Source organism: Pseudophryne corroboree, chromosome 8 (genome assembly GCF_028390025.1).
Source record: "Pseudophryne corroboree isolate aPseCor3 chromosome 8, aPseCor3.hap2, whole genome shotgun sequence".
Lineage (NCBI taxonomy): Eukaryota > Metazoa > Chordata > Amphibia > Anura > Myobatrachidae > Pseudophryne > Pseudophryne corroboree.
Genome location: NC_086451.1, coordinates 387487729 through 387513300, shown reverse-complemented (window position 1 = coordinate 387513300; position 25572 = coordinate 387487729). Strand labels below are relative to the sequence as shown.

The 25572-nt window shown below is 47.3% G+C and overlaps 1 protein-coding gene across 1 annotated transcript in view; it reads right to left on the bottom strand.

Annotated features, from left to right (window-relative positions):
* Positions 1 to 25572, bottom strand: part of LOC134949874 (estrogen-related receptor gamma-like) — a 103444-nt gene that overhangs the window by 33452 nt on the left and 44420 nt on the right. Inside the window, exons 4-6 of the mRNA XM_063938575.1 lie at positions 11772 to 11888; positions 10114 to 10233; positions 9837 to 9998 (exon numbers count right to left, since the gene is read on the bottom strand). Coding sequence (XP_063794645.1) covers positions 9837 to 9998; positions 10114 to 10233; positions 11772 to 11888 — 399 coding nt within the window. The remainder of the gene's footprint in view (positions 1 to 9836; positions 9999 to 10113; positions 10234 to 11771; positions 11889 to 25572) is intronic.

The following is a 25572-nucleotide window of genomic DNA, read 5'->3' as shown; positions in this document are numbered from 1 at the left end:
CACATGATGCAAAGAAAAAAAGAGGTGCACCAAGGTCGCTGGATGGCTAAGCTAAGCGACACAAGTGGCCGACACAAACACCTGGCCCATCTAGGAGTGGCACTGCAGTGTCAGGCAGGATGGCACTTCAAAAAAATAGTCCCCAAACAGCACATGATGCAAAGAAAAATGAAAGAAAAAAGAGGTGCAAGATGGAATTGTCCTTGGGCCCTCCGACCCACCCTTATGTTGAATAAACAGGACATGCACACTTTAACAAACCCATCATTTCAGCGACAGGGTCTGCCACACAACTGTGACTGAAATGACTGGTTGGTTTGGGCCCCCACCAAAAAAGAAGCAATCAATCTCTCCTTGCACAAACTGGCTCTACAGAGGCAAGATGTCCACCTCCTCCTCATCGTCTGATTCCTCACCCCTTTCACTGTGTACATCCCCCTCCTCACAGATTATTAATTTGTCCCCACTGGAATCCACCATCTCAGGTCCCTGTGTACTTTCTGGAGGCAATTGCTGGTGAATGTCTCCGCGGAGGAATTGATTATAATTAATTTTGATGAACATCATCTTCTCCACATTTTCTGGAAGTAACCTCGTACGCCGATTGCTGACAAGGTGAGCGGCTGCACTAAACACTCTTTCGGAGTACACACTGGAGGGTGAGCAACTTAGGTAAAATAAAGCCAGTTTCTGCAAGGGCCTCCAAATTGCCTATTTTTCCTGCCAGTATACGTACGGACTGTCTGACGTGCCTACTTGGATGCGGTCACTCATATAATCCTCCACCATTCTTTCAATGGTGAGAGAATCATATGCAGTGACAGTAGACAACATGTCAGTAATCGCTGGCAGGTCCTTCAGTCCGGACCAGATGTCAGCACTCGCTCCAGACTGCCCTGCATCACCGCCAGCGGGTGGGCTCGGAATTCTTAGCCTTTTCTTCGCACCCCCAGTTGCGGGAGAATGTGAAGGAGGAGCTGTTGACGGGTCACGTTCCGCTTGACTTGACAATTTTCTCACCAGCAGGTCTTTGAACCTCTGCAGACTTGTGTCTGCCAGAAAGAGAGATCCAACGTAGGTTTTAAATCTAGGATCGAGCACGGTGGCCAAAATGTAGTGCTCTGATTTCAACAGATTGACCACCCGTGAATCCTGGTTAAGCGAATTAAGGGCTCCATCCACAAGTCCCACATGCCTAGCAGAATCGCTCTGTTTTAGCTCCTCCTTCAATGTCTCCAGCTTCTTCTGCAAAAGCCTGATGAGGGGAATGACCTGACCTGACAGATGTATAGGCTTGAATGGCCTTTTGCTGCTCCTCCATCCTCTGAAGCATATAGAGGGTTGAATTCCACCTCGTTACCACCTCTTGCTTCAGATGATGGCAGGGAAGGTTCAGGACTGTTTGCTGGTGCTCCAGTCTTCGGCACGCGGTGGCTTAATGCCGAAAGTGGCCCGCAATTCTTCGGGCCACCGACAGCATCTCTTGCACGCCCCTGTCGTTTTTTAAATAATTCTGCACCACCAAATTCAATGTATGTGCAAAACATGGGACGTGCTGGAATTTGCCCAGATGTAATGCACGCACAATATTGGTGGCGTTGTCCGATGTCACAAATCCCCAGGAGAGTCCATTTTGGGTAAGCCATTCTGCGATGATGTTCCTCAGTTTCCGTAAGAGGTTGTCAGCTGTGTGCCTCTTCTGGAAAGCGGTGATACAAAGCGTAGCCTGCCTAGGAACGAGTTGGCGTTTGCGAGATGCTGCTACTGGTGCCGCCGCTGCTGTTCTTGCTGCGGGAGGCAATACATCTACCCAGTGGGCTGTCACAGTCATATAGTCCTGAGTCTGCCCTGCTCCACTTGTCCACATGTCCGTGGTTAAGTGGACATTGGGTACAACTGCATTTTTTAGGACACTGGTGACTCTTTTTCTGAGGTCTGTGTACATTTTCGGTATCGCCTGCCTAGAGAAATGGAACCTAGATGGTATTTGGTACCGGGGACACAGTACCTCAATCAAGTCTGTAGTTGCCTGTGAATTAACGGTGGATAACGGAAACACATTTCTCACCGCCCAGGCTGCCAAGGCCTGAGTTATCCGCTTTGCAGCAGGATGACTGCTGTGATATTTCATCTTCCTCGCAAAGGACTGTTGGAGAGTCAATTGCTTACTGGAAGTAGTACAAGTGGTCTTCCGACTTCCCCTCTGGGATGACGATCGACTCCCAGCAGCAACAACAGCAGCGCCAGCAGCAGTAGGCGTTACACTGAAGGATGCATCGGAGGAATCCCAGGCAGGAGAGGACTCGTCAGACTTGACAGTGACATGGCCTGCAGCAGGCTGCAGGACTATTGGCTTTCCTGTGTAAGGAGGAAATTGACACTGAGGGAGTTGGTGGTGTGGTTTGCAGGAGCTTGGTTACAAGAGGAAGGGATTTAGTGGTCAGTGGACTGCTTCCGCTGTCATCCAAAGTTTTTGAACTTGTCACTGACTTATGATGAATGCGCTGCAGGTGACGTATAAGGGAGGATGTTCCGAGGTGGTTAACATCCTTACCCCTACTTATTACAGCTTGACAAAGGCAACACACGGCTTGACACCTGTTGTCCGCATTTGTGTTAAAATAATTCCACACCGAGAGGTGATTTTTTTTGTAATTTGACCAGGCATGTCAATGGCCATATTCGTCCCACGGACAACAGGTGTCTCCCCGGGTGCCTGAATTAAACAAACCACCTCACCATCAGAATCCTCCTTGTCAATTTCCTCCTCAGCGCCAGCAACACCCATATCCTCCTCCTGGTGTACTTCAACAGTGACATCTTCAATTTGACTATCAGGAACTGGATTGCGGGTGCTCCTTCCAGCACTTGCAGGGGGCGTGCAAATGTTGGAAGGCTCCACCTGTTCCCGTCCAGTGTTGGGAAGGTCAGGCATCGCAGCCGACACAATTGGACTCTCCTTGGGGATTTGTGATTTAGAAGAACGCACAGTTCTTTGCTGTGCTTTTGCCAGCTTAAGTCTTTTCATTTTTCTAGCGAGACGATGAGTGCTTCCATCCTCATGGGAAGCTGAACCACTAGCCATGAACATAGGCCAGGGCCTCAGCCATTCCTTGCCACTCCGTGTCGTAAATGGCATATTGGCAAGTTTACGCTTCTCCTCAGACGCTTTTAATTTTGATTTTTGGGTCATTTTACTGAACTTTTGTGTTTTGGATTTCACATGCTCTCTATGACATTGGGCATCGGCCTTGGCAGACGACGTTGATGGCATGTCATCGTCTCGGCCATGACTAGTGGCAGCAGCTTCAGCACGAGGTGGAAGTGGATCTTGATCTTTTCCTATTTTACCCTCCACATTTTTGTTCTCCATTTTTTAATGTGTGGAATTATATGCCAGTATCAATAGCAATGGCCTACTACTACATATACTGCGCACAACTGAAATGCACCACAGGTATGGATGGATAGTATACTTTATGACACAGAGGTAGGTAGAGCAGTGGCCTACTGTACCGTACTGCTATATATTATATACTGGTGGTCAGCAAACTGTGCAAAACTGAAATGCACCACAGGTATGGATTAGGGAAGCCAATCCCGGGCCATTTTTTCAATCCCGGGTATCGGGATTGAAAAATGGTCAATCCCGGGATTCCCGGGATCCCGGGATTGGCTTTACACTGTGTCCGGCCGTCGCCCCGTTCCTCCCCACTCGCCCTGCAGACATATAAAAAAAACTACAAACCTGCATAGAGAAGTAGCGGGTGAGGAGGATCTGGCGGGTGAGTGCAGGGGAGCCGGCGGGTGAGTGCTGGGGAGCTGGCGGGTGAGCGCTGGGGAGCCGTGAGGAGGCGGCGGGTGAATGCAGGGGGAGCCGGGACGAGGCGGCGGGTGAAGCCCGCCGTACTTTCCGGCTCTGCGGGTGCTGACAGTGCAGCGTGACCTCACAGGCACAGGTCACGCTGCGCAGGGGGAGACAGGAGGAAAGAGCCAGGCAGCGTCTGAGCGTCCTGAGGACGCTCAACGCTGATCCCTCAATCCCCGGGATTGGAGCTTCCAATCCCGGGATTGAATCCCGGACGTTTTTGGGCCTAAATCCCGGGATCCCGCCGATCCCGATCCCGGGATTGGCCTCCCTAGTATGGATGGATAGTATACTTGACGACACAGAGGTAGGTAGAGCAGTGGCCTACTGTACCGTACTCCTATATATTATATACTGGTGGTCAGCAAAATTATGCACTGTACTCCTACTATATACTACAATGCAGCACAGATATGGAGCGTTTTTCAGGCAGAGAACGTATAATACTGGTGGTCACTGGTCAGCAAAACTCTGCACTGTACTCCTATATAATACTGCTGGTCCCCAGTCCCCACAATAAAGCAGTGTGAGCACAGATATATGCAGCACACTGAGCACAAATATGGAGCGTTTTTCAGGCAGAGAACGTATAATACTGGTGGTCACTGATCAGCAAAACTCTGCACTGTACTCCTCCTATATAATACTGTTGGTCCCCAGTCCCCACAATAAAGCAGTGCGAGCACAGATATATGCAGCACACTGAGCACAGATATGGAGCGTTTTTCAGGCAGAGAACGTATAATACTGGTGGTCACTGGTCAGCAAAACTCTGCACTGTACTCCTCCTATATAATACTGCTGGTCCCCAGTCCCCACAATAAAGCAGTGTGAGCACAGATATATGCAGCACATTGAGCACAGATATGGAGCGTTTTTCAGGCAGAGAACGTATAATACTGGTGGTCACTGGTCAGCAAAACTCTGCACTGTATTCCTCCTATAATACTGCTGGTCCCCAGAATAAAGATATTTGCAGCCCCCTGAAAGTTCTGAAACAAAGTGAGAGGACGCCAGCCACGTCCTCTCACTATCATTTCCAATGCACGAGTGAAAAATGGCGGCGACGCGCGGCTCCTTATATAGAATCCGAATCTCGTGAGAATCCGACAGCGGGATGATGACGTTCGGGCGCGCTCGGGTTAACCGAGCAATACTGGAGTATCTGAGTATGCCTCGGACCCGTGTAAAATGGGTGAAGTTCGGGGGGGGTTCGGATTCCGAGGAACCGAACCCGCTCATCACTAATTGCAATATTCCTGGTTATTATCGCAAAGTAACCTGTCAGAGGATGGAAATTTGCACATAATGAATGGTGTTGTGTTGTGGACACTGCTGCCAGGTGTTTGCAAATGAAGGGAACCAATCCCAGGTATCCCGGGAATCTCGGGAATGATAATTTTTCCACCCTGATTCCCGAGATTGAAAAAATGGCCTGGGATTGGCCCAGTGGCGTAACTAGAAATTTTTCTCCCCCAAGCCAAAAAATTCTTCGGCGCCCCCCCCCCCATCCTTCATGCTACATAATTGGGAGCAAGAAAGGAATAAATATGCGCGCGCCTAAGGCGCGCGCGGCAAAATAAGGGGTGTGGTTTCATTGGAATGGGCGTGGTTTCGCATAAAGGGGCGTGGCATTGCAGGAAAAGACTACCTTATACCCCAGTTCTGCAACCTGCACGCTCATACGTTGGCCACCACAGGAAAGAAAAATAATCCTGATTCATGCCCCTTACATTATTTGTCATTTTTCCTCCTTATAGTAATGCCCAGTATACATTATTCCACATACTGCAATGGCCCTTAGACATTATTCCACACACAATAATGCACGACACAATATGCACACACTGTAATGCCCCCGACACATTATGCCACACACCGTAATGCCCGTGACACATTATGCCACACACCGTAATGCCTGTGACACATTATGACAGGAATCGCAATGCCCGTTATACATTATGCTACACACTGCAATGCCCCTGATACATTATAGCACATACAATGTCTGTGACACATTATGACACACACCGCAATGTCCGTGATACATTATACCACAATGCCCGTGATATAGTATACCATACACCGTAATGCCTGTGACACATACCGCAATGCCCTGCCCGTTACACCCTATGCCACACACCGCAATGCCCGTTATGTATTATGCCACACTGCAATGACCCTGAGACATTATACCACATACCACAATGCCCGTGATATAGTATACCACACACCGTAATGCCTGACACATTATGACACACACCGCAATGTCCGTGATACATTATGCCACACACTGCAATGACCCTGAGACATTATACCACATATCACAATGCCCGCGATATAGTATACCATACACCGTAATGCCTGTGACACATTATGACACACACCGCAATGTCCGTGATACATTATGCCACACACCGTAATGCCCATTACACATTAAGTCCTACAGTAAGGCTTCTAATTACTTTTCAATTACCTGCTCGTTGTCAGGGGTTTCATGCACTGGGTGTCATGCTCATTGCCAGGGGTTTCGTGCTCTTGGTTCCATGCACGGTGCCAGGGGTTTTCATGCACTGGGTGTCATGCTCGTTGCCAGGTGTTTCATGCACTGGGTGTCATGCTCGTTGCCAGGTGTTTCATGCACTGTGTGTCATGCTCGTTGCCAGGTGTTTCATGCACTGTGTGTCATGCTCGTTGCTAGGGCTGTGCTCCCAGTGCCACATATGTCCCCAGTGCCAGATATTCCCCCACGGTGCCAGGTACTCACATGCCCCAGTGCCAAATATAGCCCCCCCCCCATGTGCCAGGTACACATATACCCCCCCAGTGCCACATATGCCCCCAGTGCCAGATATTCCCCCCCCAGTGCCACATATGCCCCCAGTGCCAGCTATGCCCCCAGTGCCATATATTCCCCCCAGTGCCAAATATGCCCCCAGTGCCAGATATGCCACCCCCCCCCCCTTAGTGCCATATATGCCCCCAGTGCCAGATATCCCCCCCCCCAGTGCCATATATGCCCCCGGTGCCAGATATTCCCCCCCCTCCAGTGCCATATATGCCCCTAGTGCCAGATATTCCCCCCCAGTGCCATATATGCCCCCAGTGCCAGATAATGCCCCAGTGCCAGATATCCCCCCCTGCCAGATATTCCCCCCCAGTGCCATATATGCCCCCAGTGCCAGATAATGCCCCAGTGCCAGATATCCCCCCCTGCCAGTTATTCCCCCCCAGTGTCATATATGCCCCCAGTGCCAGATAATGCCCCAGTGCCAGGTATCCCCCCCCCCTGCCAGTTATTCCCCCCCAGTGTCATATATGCCCCCAGTGCCAATATAATGCCCCAGTGCCAGATATCCCCCCCCCTGACAGATATTCCCCCCCAGTGTCATATATGCCCCCAGTGCCAGATAATGCCCCAGTGCCAGGTATCCCCCCCTGCCAGTTATTCCCCCCCAGTGTCATATATGCCCCCAGTGCCAGATATCCCCCCCCTGCCAGATATTCCCCCTCAGTGCCATATATGCCCCCAGTGCCAGATAATGCCCCAGTTCCAGATATCCCCCCCTGCCAGTTATTCCCCCCCAGTGCCAGATAATGCCCCAGTGCCAGATATCCCCCCCCTGCCAGTTATTCCCCCCAGTGCCAGACATCCACCCCCCCCACCCCCGCCAGATATTCCCCCCCAGTGCCAGATAATGCCCCAGTGCCAGATATCCCCCCCCCAGTGCCATATATGCCCCCAGTGCCAGACAATGCCACAGTGCCAGATATCCCTCCCCTGCCAGTTATTCCCCCCAGTGCCAGATATCATCCCCCCCCCCGCCGCCGCTTTTTGGAGGGACACGGAGGGTACAGCCTCTCCTGTGTCCCTCCTGCTGCATCATCTCCGGCGGCCGCGGGTCTAATAGGGGGAAGTGCCGTCCGTGAGCCAATTAGAGCTCACGGACGGCACTTCTCCCTATCAGACCCGCGGCCGCCGGAGATGATGCAGCAGGAGGGACACAGGGAGGCGCGGCTGTGCCCTCCGTGTCCCTGCAACAACCGGCGGAGGGAGGGAGAAAGCAGACTGACATGCGGACCCTCGTCCGCATGTCAGTCTGCTGTAAATCAGTGGCGCCCCCGCAGCCCCTCGCCCCCAAGCCACCGCGAGGACTGCGGGGGCAGTAGTTACGCCACTGGATTGGCCACCCTATTGGCAACCATCGCAATCCTGGCATCAAATGGACAAACTATATGGGCCTAATTCAGACCTGATCGCAGCAGAAAACTTTTTCACTAATGGGTAAAACCATGTGCAGTGCAGGTGGGGCAGATATAACATGTGCAGAGAGAGTTAGATTTGGGTGGGGTGTGTTCAAACTGAAATCTAAATTGCAGTGTAAAAATAAAGCAGCCAGTATTTACCCTGCACAGAAACAATATAACCCACCCAAATATAACTCTCTCTGCACATGTCATATCTGCCCCACCTGCAGTGCACATGGTTTTGCCCATTAGAGAAAGATTTTGCTGCTGCGATCATGTCTGAATTAGGCCCTATATCCATTGAGTAGTAACATTGGGCCTAATTCAGAGTTGATCGCAGCAGCAAATTTGTTAGCTAATGGGCAAAAACACGTGCAGTGCAGGGGGGGGGGGGGGGGGGGGCAGATATAACATGTGCAGAGAGAGTAGATTTGGCTGGGGTGTGTTCAAACTGAAATCTGAATTGTAGTGTAAAAATAAAGCAGCCAGTATTTACCCTGCACAGAAACAAAATAACCCACCCAAATCTAACTCTGCACATGTTATATCTGCCCCCCGACAGGCAGTGCACATGGGCCCTCATTCCGAGTTGTTCGCTCGTTAGCTGCTTTTAGCAGCATTGCACACGCTAAGCTGCCGCCTACTGGGAGTGAATCTTAGCATAGCAGAATTGCGAACGCAAGATTAGCAGAATTGCGAATAGACACTTCTTAGCAGTTTCTGAGTAGCTCGGGACTTACTCTGCAACTGCGATCAGTTCAGTCAGTTTCGTTCCTGGTTTGACGTCACAAACACACCCAGCGTTTACCCAGACACTCCCCCGTTTCTTCAGACACTCCCGCGTTTTTCCCAGAAACGCAAGCGTTTTTTCACACACACCCATAAAACGTCCAGTTTCCGCCCAGAAACACCCACTTCCTGTCAATCACACTCCGATCACTTCAACGATGAAATTTCTTCATTAGGCCGTGAGCAAAATACCAAACTCTTTTGCAAATGTACTTGGCGCAGACGCACTGCAAACGTTGCGCATGCGCAGTTTGCGACTAATCGCTCCGTTGCGAAAAAATCTTACGAGTGAACAACTCGGAATGAGGGCCATGGTTTGCCCAACTACTAACAAATTTGCTGCTGCGATCAACTCAGAATTACCCCCATTGATGGTTGAATTCATCTCTTATTATAACTGCACTTTCCTGTATAAAGAGCATTTGGTTACTTTGTCCCATCATGGAGGTATAGGCAGACTCCCGATTCCTGGCACATCCATGTCTCAAAATTATTACATTTACCTTTTTTTTGTTTCTCTAAATCAGAAGATCACATACTCTGATTACCCCTGAAATCTAATTTTCAATGTTACTGACAAATAAGGTCTGTGACTCCCCCACCTTCCATTCAGCAATAAGAAGCTTTTGGGCCCTACACACTTAGCGATTACACTGAAAGATATGAACGATCTCGTTATCGTTCATATCTTTCAGTGTGTCTGCACAAACGATGAACGATGCGCGGCCCCGCCGGGTCGGCTGTATCGCCCATTGGGCACCTTAACAGCAAAACCGCCAGTGTGTAGGGCCCACACGATCCAGCCATCAAAAGATGTCAGTTTTTTGCAAAAAAAAAAAAAAATTAGTTTGAAGATATTTAGTATTTTGTTTCATACAGGTTTGATCAGATGACTAATCTATGACATTTATAGGGAGTAGGAGGGCTGTACCTGGGACGTGCTTGGCCCAGCCAATGGTGACGAGCAGCTCGCGGTTCATGAGCTCACAGAGAGTGGTCAGTGTGTGTAGGCTGCTCTCTGGAAGATCAAGTTCAGGGCTTGCAAATACCTCTCCGGGCTCAACCAAAATCAGATGCGACACCACTTTGTTTGCTGTAAGAGATCAAAACCAATAAGGGGTAACAGTGAGCATATCCTGACATGTGTGCGTCACATTGTTCTACTATTGTCAACAACCTAATATCTCTTATGTCCCCCGAAAACCTACTTGTCTTCTTTCCGGGAAATGTATGATGGAGAGTGAGATAAGAGCAGGGATCCGGAGTCTCGACCTCCACTGGACGTCTATACTTCTGTCTTCCGCCTCGCACCCGATCCAGCCTCACGCCTAGGAACATGAGTTTCATGCACGTTAACATAAACCATCTAAAGTGGCCACGCTTCAAGAGCCTAAATCAGACCCGATCGCAGCAGCAAAATTGTTCTCTAATGGGCAAAACCATGTGCACTGCAGGTGGGGCAGATATAACATGTGCAGAGAGAGTTAGATTTGGGTGGGTTATTTTGTTTCTGTGCAGGGTAAATACTGGCTGCTTTATTTTTACACTGCAATTCAGATTTCAGTGTGAACACACCCCACCCAAATCTATCTCTCTTTCTGCACATGTTATATCTGCCCACCTGCACTGCACATGGTTTTGCCTATTAAAGAACAATTTTGCTGCTGCGATCAGGTCTGAATTAGGCCTATGTTTAATGCTTTTAGGTATAACGGCATAATGGAACTTGGAGCACTACAATTTGGCGTAATATGAACTGGGAGCATTTCAGTGTGGCATAATATTAACTGGGTGTACTGCATAGCATAATGTAAACCAGTGCACTACTATGGGGCATAAAATGAATGAGGGCACTACTATGTGGCATAAAATTAATTAGGGCACCACTATGGGGCATAAAATTAATTAGGGCACTACTATGGGGCATAATATAAATTAGGCACTACTATGGGGCATAAAATGAATGAGGGCACTACTATGGGGCATAAAATTAATTAGGGCACCACTATGGGGCATAAAATTAATTAGGGCACTACTATGGGGCATAATATAAATTAGGCACTACTATGGGGCATAAAATTAATTAGGGCACCACTATGGGGCATAAAATTAATTAGGGCACTACTATGGGGCATAATATAAATTAGGCACTACTATGGGGCATAAAATGAATGAGGGCACTACTATGGGGCATAAAATTAATTAGGGCACTACTATGGGGGATAATATAAATTAGGCACTACTATGGGGCATACAATGAATTAGGGCACTACTATGGGGCATAAAATGAATTAGGGCACCACTATGGAGCACACAATTAATTAGGGCACTACTATGGGGCATAAAATAAATTAGGGCACTACTATGGGGCATACAATGAATTAGGGCACTTATATGGGGTATAAACTGAATTAGCCATTAATAATAAACATAAAAAACAAGAACAACTGCTGTGGAGAGAGGTGTCTCTATATGAACATTAGGACCACTTCAACATGATTCTATGGGACCCACAAAGTACTAACTACGCCCCTTCCTGTAAGACAGGCTGTCAGATACTGTTCACTCCCAAAACATAAACGACCCATTTGCTGAAACCTTACATGATATCAGCATCTACATCAATTCCAGGCACATGAAAAGCCAATCCCTAGTCAGATATCCTGTCACTTATCCTGTAACAGACTTTCAGAAGTCAGATGCCTTTTACAATCCAGTGCACTCATTGTAATAGCAATCAATGAGGTCAATACAGCTGTAAAGTGTTTAACCAGGGTGAAGAATCAGGGGAATTGTCAGCACTAGAACCTATCCCCGTTCACCACTCCGCAGTGATAGACATGTCTGCAGCTCTCTAGGCACTTACCTTCCTTCATCATCCCAACTTTCAGGCACTTGTGGAAGCGACAGGCTTGGCAAGACTTCCTCCGCCTTTTAGTGATTTCACAGTCATTCACCACAGGACAGCTGTACTCAATGCTACCTGAGAAACAGACAGGTACAAAACTAAAGGAAGGGTCATATGGAGTAATATGAGGCACTATGACTAGAATATAGGATGAATCACATTTTCTGTCCGGGTCCCCTCATTGTATGATGGTTGTACGAGTGAGAGTAGAGGTAGAAGTAGCGTGGAAAGTTTCTCTTCACTGTACTTAGCACCCTCTCTGGCTTCTGCATTATAAACGGATGCAAGAGAAGGCAAGCAATGACCTACTGTTGCATGTAAAGCCCACGGTCTGTGATACACAGCTGTGAGAGGGATATATGGGGTATATCAGTGCTTCCCACACTTTCTTGTATCACAGCGCCCTAGAGTGTCAGGACTTTGTTCATGGCACCCCTAGACCAGAAGTTTCTTATTGGGAAATTAATTCCAAATATGAAATTAAAGAAATGTTGCTTTTCTGTCGTCCTTAAGTTCAGTTATGTGGTGGCTATGCTCATGTTTGTCCACATATTGTATGATGGGCAGCCATCAGCTCTGGTTTGGCCTACCTCATTGACCATTATTAATTTTATATGGTGCTGGACCACCAAGCCGTGTCAATCCTACAGTGTTCCAAGCCGTGGTAGCCCAGTGTGTCACAGCATCCAATTTGGGAACCACTGGTGTATATGGTGTAACAGGAAAGGAATTAGGAAGAGGATATAAGGAATAATAGGCTGGGTACAAAGGAGAAGTTATATGAGAGGGTTATATGGAGTATGACGAGGAGTTACAACGGGAGCTATATAAAGATTATATAAAGATAATGTTTTAGATAGAAATTGTATGGAGTAATAGGATAAACTTTATTATAAAATTTGATCACTACAGTAAACTAAATAAACCTTACATAAGTGCAATGCTTTTACAAACCACACTCCATAGGTAACGGAATCAAATACAAATATGTATGGAGACAGGTGCATAGGAATGTAATGCCAGTATGCTTATTGTAACATTGTTCATATCACAAATTATACAAAGTCTTCAGAGGTTTCAGCATATGTCTCTTAGATCAGGCATTCCCAACTCCGATCCTCAAGGCACACTGACAGTACAGGTTTTAGTGATATCCATGTTTCAGCAACGATGGTTACATCAAAATAACTGAGGTACTAATTAAGTCACCTGTGCTCAAGCATGGATATCACAAAAACCTGGACTGTTAGTGTGCCTTGAGGACTGAGGTTGGGAATCCCTCTCTTAGACCCTACACAGCATAAAGACACAGCCACATTACCCTGTAATCACATATGTTCAAAAGTTCAATACTGCACTAATAGGAGTGTATCTCTTTATTACTCAAGACAAGCTTTCTAGAGATGCAGATTTCAACAGTATTGAGTGACATATGATGTACACAACTCTAGATAACTGAATAACATTTTGCTTCACAGCTTTGACCCATACTATATGAAACTAAGGAATCTGGGCTGAAGCACACCGACGCACAGCAGCTGTGATTCTGTACGAAAATATGCAAAAATATGCAGATGCTGTACACCAGGCATGTCCAAACTGCGGCCCTCCAACGACACATCCCAGCATGCCCTGACACAGCTTTAGCATTCTCTGACAGCAAAATTGTGTCAGGGCATGATGGGATATGTAGTTTCACAACAGCTGGAGGGCCGCAGTTTGGACATGCCTGGCGTACACCCACTATCAATATCAGCATCTGCGTACAAATGCGCAGCAGTGGTCACAGATCCTCTGATAACATCGGTCTACAAAAAAAAAAAATTAAAAAATTTCACAAGAGCTAAATAAACTGAACCTAATGTATTTTTCCTGCTGATTCATATATGCATTCCGATTTTTTCCATCAGGCAGTTTTTTTTTTTTTGTTAAAGTTTTATTACATTAGTACTTACGTAAGTCTAAATGATAAATATACACCTCATGATGGCTGACCTAAAAAGCTGTAGATGATCATTTTTGGGCATATTTTGCCTTTGGGATTTTCTGGGTTATGATATGATAGGTCAACAGTCTAAAGGTCATCAGTGTCTAGGCTGACATCAAATGGTCGATGTGCACAAGGTCAAAATGTGAGAAAAGTCGACAAGTGTAAAGGTTGATGCAGAAATGGTCGATACATGAAAAAGGTCGACATGGGTTTTTTGGTGTCAAATTTTAGCTTCCAGAATATGGAACCACAATTAGTGTACCACTTCCCTCGCTATGCTTTGGGCAAGGTGCCTCGCTGCGCTCGCACCAATTACCATTCCCAATTGAATTCCCCGTGGATGGTAAAGTATGACATTTTTTTAATTCTAAAACAACTCATGTCAACCATATGTCGTGTCAACAATTTAACCCGGTCAACCTTATGACCAATGCGACCATATGCATGCTGACCATTTCATGTCGACTCATTGACTGTCAACCTAGCATCTGGATACCGATTGTCTGGGAAGAAGTCTTCTAGGTGCAGTGGCGCACCCAGGGGGGGGGGGGGGGGTTCCGAGCACCCAGAAACCCCCCTCCACTAAAAAAATTTTTTTTTTTTTTTCCCCCAGCTGCATGAGTATTATTAATGGCTGTCTAGCGTCCTCTGCAGCCTACTGTCTTCCTGGTGGCACTTGTAAGTGCAATAAAAGTTTACTTTATTTTAATTATAGTACATATATATCCATGTGCATACATATATACACATGTACATACATACATACATATAAACACACACACACACACACACACACACACACACACACACACACACACATGATATTGATATATATATATATATATATATATATATACATGTGTATATATATGTGTACTGTATGTGTGTGTACATATATATGTATGTGTATGTATGTATGTATATATGTTTAATATGCTATGTATATGTGTATATGTATGTGTGTATGTATATATATATATATATGTGTGTAGATATATGTATGTATATATATATATATATATATATGTATATATATATATATACACACACACAGACACACTAGTTTTACGGACCCAGCATATACTGGGTCACCTCAGTCCCCACCCCCGTGATTGGCTCCGCCCAGTTCTGGAAACCCCCCCCATGCAAATCCTGCGTTTGCCACTGAGTGAGGCTTTGCATTAGAGATGAGCGGGTTCGATTTTATTCGCATTTACTCAGATTTACCCGAATCTCCTTATTGGCTATCGGACATCATGTGTTTTGGTTAGCCAATAAGAAAAATCCAGAAAATAAGAAATGGCGATAATGCTGGCGTAAACAACCGAGTAAATCCGAACCCGCTCATCTCTACTTTGCACAAAGTCACTAGATCACTCACTAAGGTGTCTATTTACTAAGCCCTGTATGGAGATAAAGTGGACGGAGATAAAGTACCAGCCAACCAGCTCCTAACTGTCATTTTTCAAACACAGCCTGTAACACGGCAGTTAGGAGCTGATTGGATGGTACTTTATCTCGGTCCAGTTTATCTCCATCCAAGGCTTAGTAAATAGACCCTATATCACAATAGTTTTCTGCTTTATGATTTCCAAGAAAACAAGAACAGATATTTGTGAATGACAACCAGACTGCTATTTCCAGTGGATTTAAGAGGTCCTGAAAAGTTTCATCAATTACTGATCTTATTTGTGCCCTACAAAAATTCCTTCTTTCAGTTTTACATCACTTACTTTTGGAAATCGATTTTAAAAGCATAAATGCAGCAGAGTTTTTAATCAATTGCTTTTACAAATTGTTTCATCAGTCCTAGTTTAATATGCAGTGGAGGTAAATAGACTTTTTCAGAATCCACTAAACGGGTATTTAACACATTTTTCTGCCCAGTAATAAGAGATTCACGTTTAGGCCATTGTTTTCTAATGTCTGTGTGTTGTCCCGTGTAGCAGAGTTTGAGGATCCGGCAGCTGAGATTTGCCCGAGGAGGTAGCAGGCTGTGAATGAACCAGTTGAGGGGTCTGGATATAGTTCCTTCGCATGGGACACGGAGCAATGAAGAACGTAGGCGGGGTTTGAGAGTCAATGGAAAGTATTTATTAAGTACAGGGCTGAGGTAGAGAACCGAGGCTGGAGCACGATGGTTAAAGATGTGGCTGGAGGCGAAGAACTGTGGACTGTGATTTGAAAGACGAGACTGTAGATGATGAACTGTGGAACTGTGGATGGTGGTTGGAGACAAGGACTGTGGTTTGGAAAACGAGGCTGAAGATAATAATCTGCAGGCTGTGGTCAGTGGTACAAAGGCGTGGCTGGTGAAGGAGATCTGTGGAGTGTGGCTTGAAAGACGAGGCAGAAGACCCGGGGCCGACTGTGCCCTAAGAGTCTTACTGGACCGGGTTTTCCAGGAGCGCTTCCACAGGCAGTAGCAGGCTAGAAACGGAGGGCTGCAGCAGCAACAGAGAACCGACCAAGCAGGATCAGGAGGAACCAGAATACAGCAGGAATCCTGGGAGCACAGGTTAAAGCACCTACAACAGGGTTGTAACTTGAAGCACTGGCGTCCCTGTCCTAAACCAGCCCCCTTTTATAGGGAGAGCTTCCCCTGGATTGGCTGGAAGAAACAGGAACTATGCTTAAAACTTGGTCTCCAACATGGCGGCGCCCAGTAATGCAGACCTTTTTGCAAAGCCACATTGCTCACTGCCCCTGGTCTCCAAGCAACGGCTCAGCAAGAGCGACCCGCTGTAGCAGCGTCCTGCCGCCATGAGCGGACCCCCTCACTGCCGCTACTGCTGCCCACGGATCCGGCGCAGCAGCCCACCTCCGCCGCTGCCCGCACATCGCCAAGGAAGCCAGCCCCGCGGCCCCAGTGTACCGGTAAGAGTCCGGACGCTGACAGTAGCCCTCCCTTTGCGGGTGGACTCTGGACACCTATGTGGTTTAGTTGGAAACTTGGCATGAAATGTCCGAATAAGACTTGGAGCATGGACATCCTCTGCATCTACCCAAGATCTCTAATCTGGCCCATACCCCTTCCAATCAACAAGGTTCTGGATGCGCCCATAACGTCTGCGAGGATCGAGGATCTTGTGAATCTCAAATTCGTCTCCATGTGCTGATTGGATCTTGGGTGATTTAGGCAGAGCGGCTCTGAACCGATTAAGTACCAATGGTTTTAAGAGAGAAATATGAAATATGAATACTGTGTACAATTCTGGGCACCATACTACAAAAAGGATATCCTGGGGCTAGAAAAGGTTCAAAGGCGGGCGACCAAACTAATTAAGGGTATGGAGACGCTGGAATACGAGGAAAGGCTTGCAAGACTAGGCATGTTTACACTGGAAAAGAGGAGATTAAGAGGGGACATGATCAACATTTACAAATATATAAGGGGACAATATACAGATCTTGCGCAGGACCTGTTTTTGGTTAGATCAACACAGAGAACTCGTGGACACTCGCTCAGGTTAGAGGAGAGGAGATTCCACACAATACGGCGTAAAGGCTTTTTTACGGTAAGGACGATACATGTTTGGAATTCCCTGCCTGAGGGAGTTGTAATGGCCAACTCAGTCAACACCTTTAAGAATGGGTTAGATCAATTCCTAATGGATAAGGATATCCAGGGTTACGGGGCATAGTCACGCACTATGGTTATTATAACAAAAGAGGGGTTAATCGGAACGGCAGTCAGCAACTTCAGTAAAAATTTTAGACAAAATAATCGTGCATAGGAGACCACAAATAGGTTGAACCCGATGGACAATTGTCTTTTTTCAACCTTAGATACTATGTTACTATGTTACATTAGGAATTCTTAACTGCAGAGGTAATTTCACTTTGTAAGCCACAGGATTCAACACTTTTTCGATTGGGTAAGGCCCAATAAATCTGGGAGCAAACTTTTTTGTAGGAACCTTTAATCTTAGGTTACGTGTGGAAACGCAAACCCGATCTCCTACCTTAAGGCTTGGTACAGCTTTTCGTTTCAGTTCTGCATAGGTCTTATATCTCTTGGATGTTTTGAGCAAAGTATTGTGAACTTGTTTCCAGGCTTCAGTAAATTGTCGAAGTGTTGACTCTGCGGCAGGAACCTCGAGTGTAGGCAGAAGTTGGAAGTCAGGAACTCTTGGATGGTAACCATAATTAATGAAGAATGGAGAAGATTTTGTGGCAGAGTGATAAAGATTGTTATGGGCAAATTCTGCGAACGGGAGGAAGTCCAGCCAGTCGTCCTGTGAGGAGGACATGAATAAACGCAGAAAAGTCTCCAGATCCTGGTTCACTCTCTCTGTTTGACCATCCGTTTGGGGATGTTATCCTGAGAAGTTTAATTTCACGCCAAGAGCAGAACATAGAGATCTCCAAAACTTGGCCATAAATTAAGGACCTCTATCAGACACAATTTCCTGTGGTAGACCATGGAGTCGAAAGATCTCTGCTATAAACAATTTTGCCAACTGGGATACAGATGGAAGATTAGCCAGAGGAACAAAGTGTGCCATTTTAGAGAATCGGTCAACTATGACCCACACGGTGTTCTGCCCACCAAACGTAGGTAAATCTGTAATAAAGTCCATAGAAATATGCGTCCATGGTCTTAGTGGTACCAGCAAAGGATGGAGTAACCCAGCTGGTGGACCTTTGGGACTTTTATGCTGGGCACATTTTGGACAGGCAGCTACGAATTCCTGAACATCAGTCCTGAGATGAGGCCACCAGTAGGAGCGCTGAATGAATTTAAGTGTCTTATGACCGCCCGCATGGCCCATGAAGGAGGAGGAGTGAGCCCATGTAAGAAGTTTTTTGCAAAGATTTGGTGCAACGAAGATCTTCCCTGGAGGAGGAAGTGGAGAGGTATTAGTTGCAGAAAAAGAGGTGGATTCCAGGATAAAATGCTCTTTTGAACGGTCAGAGGGTTCTTCTGAACTTAGGGAGCGAGATAATGCATCTGCCTTTTTGTTGAGGGAACCTGGTCGGTAACTGAGTTTAAAATTAAAACGGGTAAAAAAAGAGTGCCCATCTTGCTTGGTGTGGGTTAAGACATCGGGCTGACTGTAGATACAGGAGGTTCTTGTGATCCGTGGTCACCGAAATTGGATGCTGAGCTCCCTCCAACAAATACCTCCACTCCTCAAAGGCCAACTTAATTGCCAGTAATTCCTGTTCTCCAATAGCGTAATTCTGTTCAACGGGGGAGAATCTTCGTGAGAAGAACGCACAAGGATGGACCTTATTGTCTTTGAAAAGCTAGGATAATACTGCTCCTACTCCTACAGTAGAGGCATCAACCTCCACCAAGAACGGACGGCTGAGATCGGGTTGTCGAAGAACTGGAGAAGTCGTGAAGGCCTCCTTTAAAGATGAAGAAGCTTCCAAAACCTCCGGAGACCACTTGGCAGGATCGGCTCCCTTCCTAGTTAATGCGGTTATAGGAGCTATGACAGAAGAATAATTTTGAATGAATCTTCGGTAGAAATTAGCAAACCCCAGGAAACGTTAAATTCCTTTAAGGGTAGCTAGAAGTGCCCAATCCTGAATCGCCTGGACTTTAGCGGGGTCCATCTGTATCCTCTGCCCTGAAAGAATGTAACCGAGGAAAGGAATCGTGGGTACTTCAAAGGTGCACTTCTCTAACTTACAGAATAACTGATTCCTTCGTAAACGAGTTAACACTTCTTTGACTTGTTCCTGATGGGTTTTCAGATCCCTAGAAAAAATGAAGATGTCATCCAGATACACTACCAAGCAGTCATAGAGGAGATCTCTGAAGATTTCGTTAACGAACTCTTGAAAGACGGCTGGGTCGTTACATAGGCCAAAAGGCATTACCAGGTATTCGTAATGGCCATCGCGGGTATTAAATGCCGTCTTCCATTCGTCCCCTGGGCGAATACGTATAAGATTGTAGGCCCCCCGTAAGTCCAAATTAGTAAATACAGTAGCTCCTTTAACACGGTCGAACAGTTCTGGAATCAGAGGTAACGGATATCTGTTCTTAACTATTATGTCATTGAGACCTCTATAGTCAATACAGGGCCTCAACCCCCCATCCTTCTTTTTGACGAAGAAAAACCCCGCTCTGGCCGGAGATGTAGAAGACCTGATGAACCCTTTCTCCAAGTTCTCCCGGATATACTCCGACATGGCCTGTGTCTCGGGTAGTGAGAGAAGGTAAATTCGACCTCGGGGAGGAGTCTTACCAGGTACTAGCTCAATGGGTCAAACCCAAGTACGATGCGGAGGCAAGGTGTCCGCCCCATGCTTACTGAAAACATCTTGAAAAGCTTGGTACTCCACAGGAAGGCTGGAGGGGCTGGAAGAACAGAGAGGTCTAACTGAAGGTAAACAGTTCTGAAAGCAGTCTTGTCCCCAAGAGAGAACATCCATAGTTTGCTAATCTATGTGGGGATTGTGTCTGATTAACCATGGAAACCCTAGGATTAGTTCATGAGAGGCTTTAGGAATTACAAGGAAAGATATTTCTTTTGAATGGAGAACTCCGACCTTCATCTTGAGAGGAATAGTACGAAAGGATATAATACCCTCAGGGATATAACTTCCATCCACTGCGGTAACAGAAATGGTACGATCCAAAGGAACCGTTTGTATTCCAGATCGTTTGACCAGAGCTGACGTAATGAAGCTTTCGGCGGCTCCAGAGTCGAGTAGTGCATGGATGAGAAGAGAAGAAGAGGAGAGCTCCAATTGGGTTAGCAGGACAGACTCTTTCTTGGTATGTAATTCTGAGAATTCTCCTAGCTTGACCTCTCCAGCACAAACTAGGAGCGGGCGTTTCCCGGACGTAGATTGCAAGTTTTAACAAAGTGATCAGATGCACCACAATACAGGCAGGGGTTCCCTTGTCGCCGTCTCTGATGTTCTTCATTGGAGAGGTGGGAGCGATTAATCTGCATGGGTTCTTCCGCAGTTGGTGATGATGATGGTGTTGGTGGAAGAACAACTCTAGGCTTAGGGCGATCTGACCGCAACCTCTCCATACAGCGTTCTCTGTACCTCAGGTCTAACTTATTGCATAAAGAAATTAGTTTATCCAACTTATCAGGTACGTCCTGAGTTGCGAGGTCATCTTTGATCTTTTTGGAGAGACCGCTCCAGAAAGCTGCAATGAGAGCCTCCTCATTCCAGTTCAGTTCTGAGGAGAGGGTGTGAAACTGGATCACGTACTGACTGACCGTATGTGTGCCCTGACGCAGGCGCAGGATCACCAATGAGGCGGCAGAAGCCCTGCCCGGTTCGTCAAAGATTCTTCTAAAGGTGGCCACGAATTCTGGATAGTTAGATAAGATGGGATCCATCCTCTCCCACAAAGGTGAAGCCCATTCCAATGCTTGCCCGGTAAGTAAAGAAATTATATAGGCTACTTTGGTTCGTGCTGATGGGAAGTTGGCCGACTGTAGTTCGAACTGGATTTCGCACTGGTTAAGAAACCCGTGGCATTGTTTTGGATTCCCATCAAATTTACTGGGAGCTGGCAAATGCAACCGTGGAAGTGGTACTGGTACAGGAGGAAGCGGGACCGGAGGTGCTAATGTGGGAGCAGCTGTAGATACTTGAGGGGCCGTCATGGCAACACAGAGAGAATCGAGACGTTCGGACATACTCTGCATGAACTGCACAATTTGAGATTGTGTGGCCTCCTGCTTACTTAAGCGAGACCAGATATCTGCAGTTGAATCCCCTGCTGAGGCCTGATCACCCGTCGAATCCATAAGGCCAGTGCTTACTGTCACATCTAGCAGAGGTTGAGGATCCGACAGCTGAGATTTGACCGAGGAGGTAGCAGGCTGTGAATGAACCACATGAGGGGGCTGGATATAGTTCCTTCGCATGGGACACGGAGCAATGAAGAACGTAGGCGGGGTTTGAGAGTCAATGGAAAGTATTTATTAAGTACAGGGCAGAGGTAGAGAACCGAGGCAGTAGCATGATGGTTAAAGACGTGGCTGGAGGCGAAGAACTGTGGACTGTGATTTGAAAGACGAGACTGTAGATGATGAACTGTGGAACTGTGGATGGTGGTTGGAGACAAGGACTGTGGACTGTGGTTTGGAAAACGAGGCTGAAGATAATAATCTGCAGGCTGTGGTCGGTGGTACAAAGGCGTAGCTGGTGAAGGAGATCTGTGGAGTGTGTCTTGAAAGACGAGGCAGAAGACCCGGGGCCGACTGTGCCCAAAGAGTCTTACTGGACCGGGTTTTCCAGGAGCACTTCCACAGGCAGTAGCAGGCTAGAAACGGCAGGGCTGCAGCAGCAACAGAGAACCGACCAAGCAGGATCAGGAGGAACCAGAATACAGCAGGAATCCTGGGAGCACAGGCTAAAGCACCTACAACAGGGTTGTAACTTGAAGCACTGGCGTCCCTGTCCTAAACCAGACTCCTTTTATAGGGAGAACTTCCCCTGGATTGGCTGGAAGAGACAGGAAACAGGAACTATGCTTAAAACTTGGTCTCCAACATGGCGGCGCCCAGTAATGCAGACCTTTTTGCAAAGCCACATTGCTCACTGCCCCTGGTCTCCAAGCAACAGCTCAGCAAGAGCGACCCGCTGTAGCGGCGTCCCGCCGCCACGAGCGGACCCCCTCACCGCCGCTACTGCTGCCCACGGATCCGGCGCAGCAGCCCACCTCCGCCGCTGCCCGCACATCGCCAAGGAAGCCAGCCACGCGGCCCTAGCGTACCGGTAAGACTCCGGACGCTGACATGTGTATGACAGGCAACAAAGAACACTAAAATCTGAAAAAAAGAAAAGTAATACCCCTTTTTCACATGAACGCGCACCTACCTGGGATTTTTTGTCAGTGGAAACAGCTACAAGTAAAAAATCCCGGGTAAAGTGACCTGGGATTTTTACCCTGGTCACAAGCAGGATTTTTTTGTGGGTCTTTCCCGGATGTGCTGCTGTGGAAACAGCTCTTACCCAGGATTTTTGATCTGGGAATTTCCAAAAAGCAGCTAATTGGCCCTCCTGGGCACTGGCAGCTGATATCATCGCCCAGGGACCAGAGGAGATGCTGGGAGAGGCTGTTTTTTTATGCTGGTTGCTGTTGGGAGAGGTGGGCACAGAGCTAGGCACACAGGCTACAATTTGGCGCTGGCCACAGGTGACAGAGCACAGAGAGGACGCTGGAGAGGCTGGTTTCATGCTGGTTGCTGTTGGGAGAGGTGGGCACAGAGGTGGGCATTGCATACATAAAATCAGGCTCTCTATTAGTGTTATTGGGAGGTGGCTAGAAACACACCTAGGAGCCCTGCATACCAATGTGGACTCCTTATTATTAGAGATGAAACCACATCTGAGGAAATAGGGGTGGAGACATGCAGATCCCTCTGTATTTACCTCTTCTGACAAACCACAGGACAGCTGCTGGTTTACTTGACTCATGCCTACCATTAATACCTTCTACTAAAAGGAGGCCGCTTCCGGAGGAGGCCAAAATTGCTCTAATGACACAGAGGTCTATTCATGAAGCAGTGAAAAGGTTGGAGAAGTGAGCCTGTGGAGAAGTTGCCCATGGCAACCAATCAGCTGCTCCGTACAATTGTATAGTAGGCAAATTATAAATGTTACTTCAATGCTGATTGGTTGCAATGGGCAACTTCTCCACTGGCTCACTTCTCCACACTTTTCATTGCTTCATGAATAGACCCCAAATATTTTTATGCTACGTTTGCATACATGTGTATGAGTCCGAAGAGCATTCATACTTAACACACAACCTAGCAATGTTATGATAAAAAAATATATATATTTTGGCAACAATTAAAACAAATAATTTTACAAAAAGTAACATTATCATTCAATGCTGTCATGAGTCATGACCAGGGGCGGATCCAGAAAAAAATTACAGGGGGGGGCACCATAAGGGGCGTGGCTTCGTTGGAATGGGCGTGGCTTCGTTGGAATGGGCGTGGTATTGCAGGAAAAGACTACCTTATACCCCAGTTTTGCAACCTGCACGCCCAGACGTTGGCCACCACAGGAAAGAAAAATAATCCTGATTCATGCCCCTTACATTATTTGTCATTTTCCCTCCTTATAGTAATGCCCAGTATACATTATGCCACATACTGCAATGGCCCTTAGACATTATGCCACACACAATAATGCACGACACAGTATGCACACGCCGTAATGCCCCCGACACATTATGCCACACACCGTAATGCCCCCGACACATTATGCCACACACTATAATGCCTGTGACACATTATGACAGGAATTGCAATGCCCGTTATACATTATGCTACACACTGCACTGCCCATGATACATTATAGCACATACAATGTCTGTGACACATTATGACACACACTGCAATGTCCGTGATACATTATACCACACACTGCAATGCCCGATACATTATAGCACATACAATGCCTGTGACACATTATGCCACACACTGCAATGACCTTGAGACATTATACCACAATGCCCGTGATATAGTATACCATACACCGTAATGCCTGTGACACATACCGCAATGCCCGTTATACCCTATGCCACACACCGCAATGCCCGTTATATATTATGCCACACTGCAATGACCCTGAGACATTATACCACATACCACAATGCCCGTGATATAGTATACCACACACCGTAATGCCTGACACATTATGACACACACCGCAATGTCCGTGATACATTATGACACACACTGCAATGACCCTGAGACATTATACCACATATCACAATGCCAGCGATATAGTATACCATACACCGTAATGCCTGTGACACATTATGACACACACCGCAATGTCCGTGATACATTATGCCACACACCGTAATGCCCATTACACATTAAGTCCTACAGTAAGGCTTCTAATTACTTTTCAAATACCTGCTCGTTGTCAGGGGTTTCATGCACTGGGTGTCATGCTCGTTGCCAGGGGTTTCATGCTCTTGGTTCCATGCACGGTGCCAGGGGTTTTCATGCTCAGGGTGTCATGCTCGTTGCCAGGGGTTTCATGCACTGGGTGTCATGCTCGTTGCCAGGGGTTTCATGCACTGGGTGTCATGCTCGTTGCCAGGGGTTTCATGCACTGGGTGTCATGCTCGTTGCTAGGAGGTAGTCCTTGTTGCTAGGGCTGTGCTCCCAGTGCCACATATGTCCCCAGTGCCAGATATTCCCCCACGGTGCCAGGTACTCACATGCCCCCAGTGCCAAATATAGCCCCCCCCATGTGCCAGGTACACATATGCCCCCAGTGCCAGATATTCCCCGACAGTGCCACATATGCCCCCAGTGCCAGATATCCCCCCCAGTGCTATATATGCCCCCAGTGCCACATATGCCCCAGTGCCAGATATTCCCCCCCAGTGCCACATATGCCCCCAGTGCCAGATATTCCCCCCCCCCAGTGCCATATATGCCCCCAGTGCCAGATATTCCCCCCAGTGCCATATATGTCCTCAGTGCCAGATATTCTCCCCCCCCCCCCTCCCTCTCTGCTAAAATATGCCCCCAGTGCCAGATATTCCCCCCCAGTGCCAGATATGCCCCCTCAGTGCGTCCCCCCCGCTTCCTCCGCCGCCGCCGCCGCTCCCCTGCTGTTAGGAGGGACACGGAGGGCACAGTGCACGCCTCTCTGTGTCCCTCCTGTGTCTCCGGCGGCCGCGGGTCACTCTAATAAAGTAAGTGCTCACGAACGGCACTTCCTTTATGAGACCCGCGGCCGCCGGAGACCCAGGAGGGACACAGGGAGGCGTGCACTGTGCCCTCCGTGTCCCTCCTAACAGCA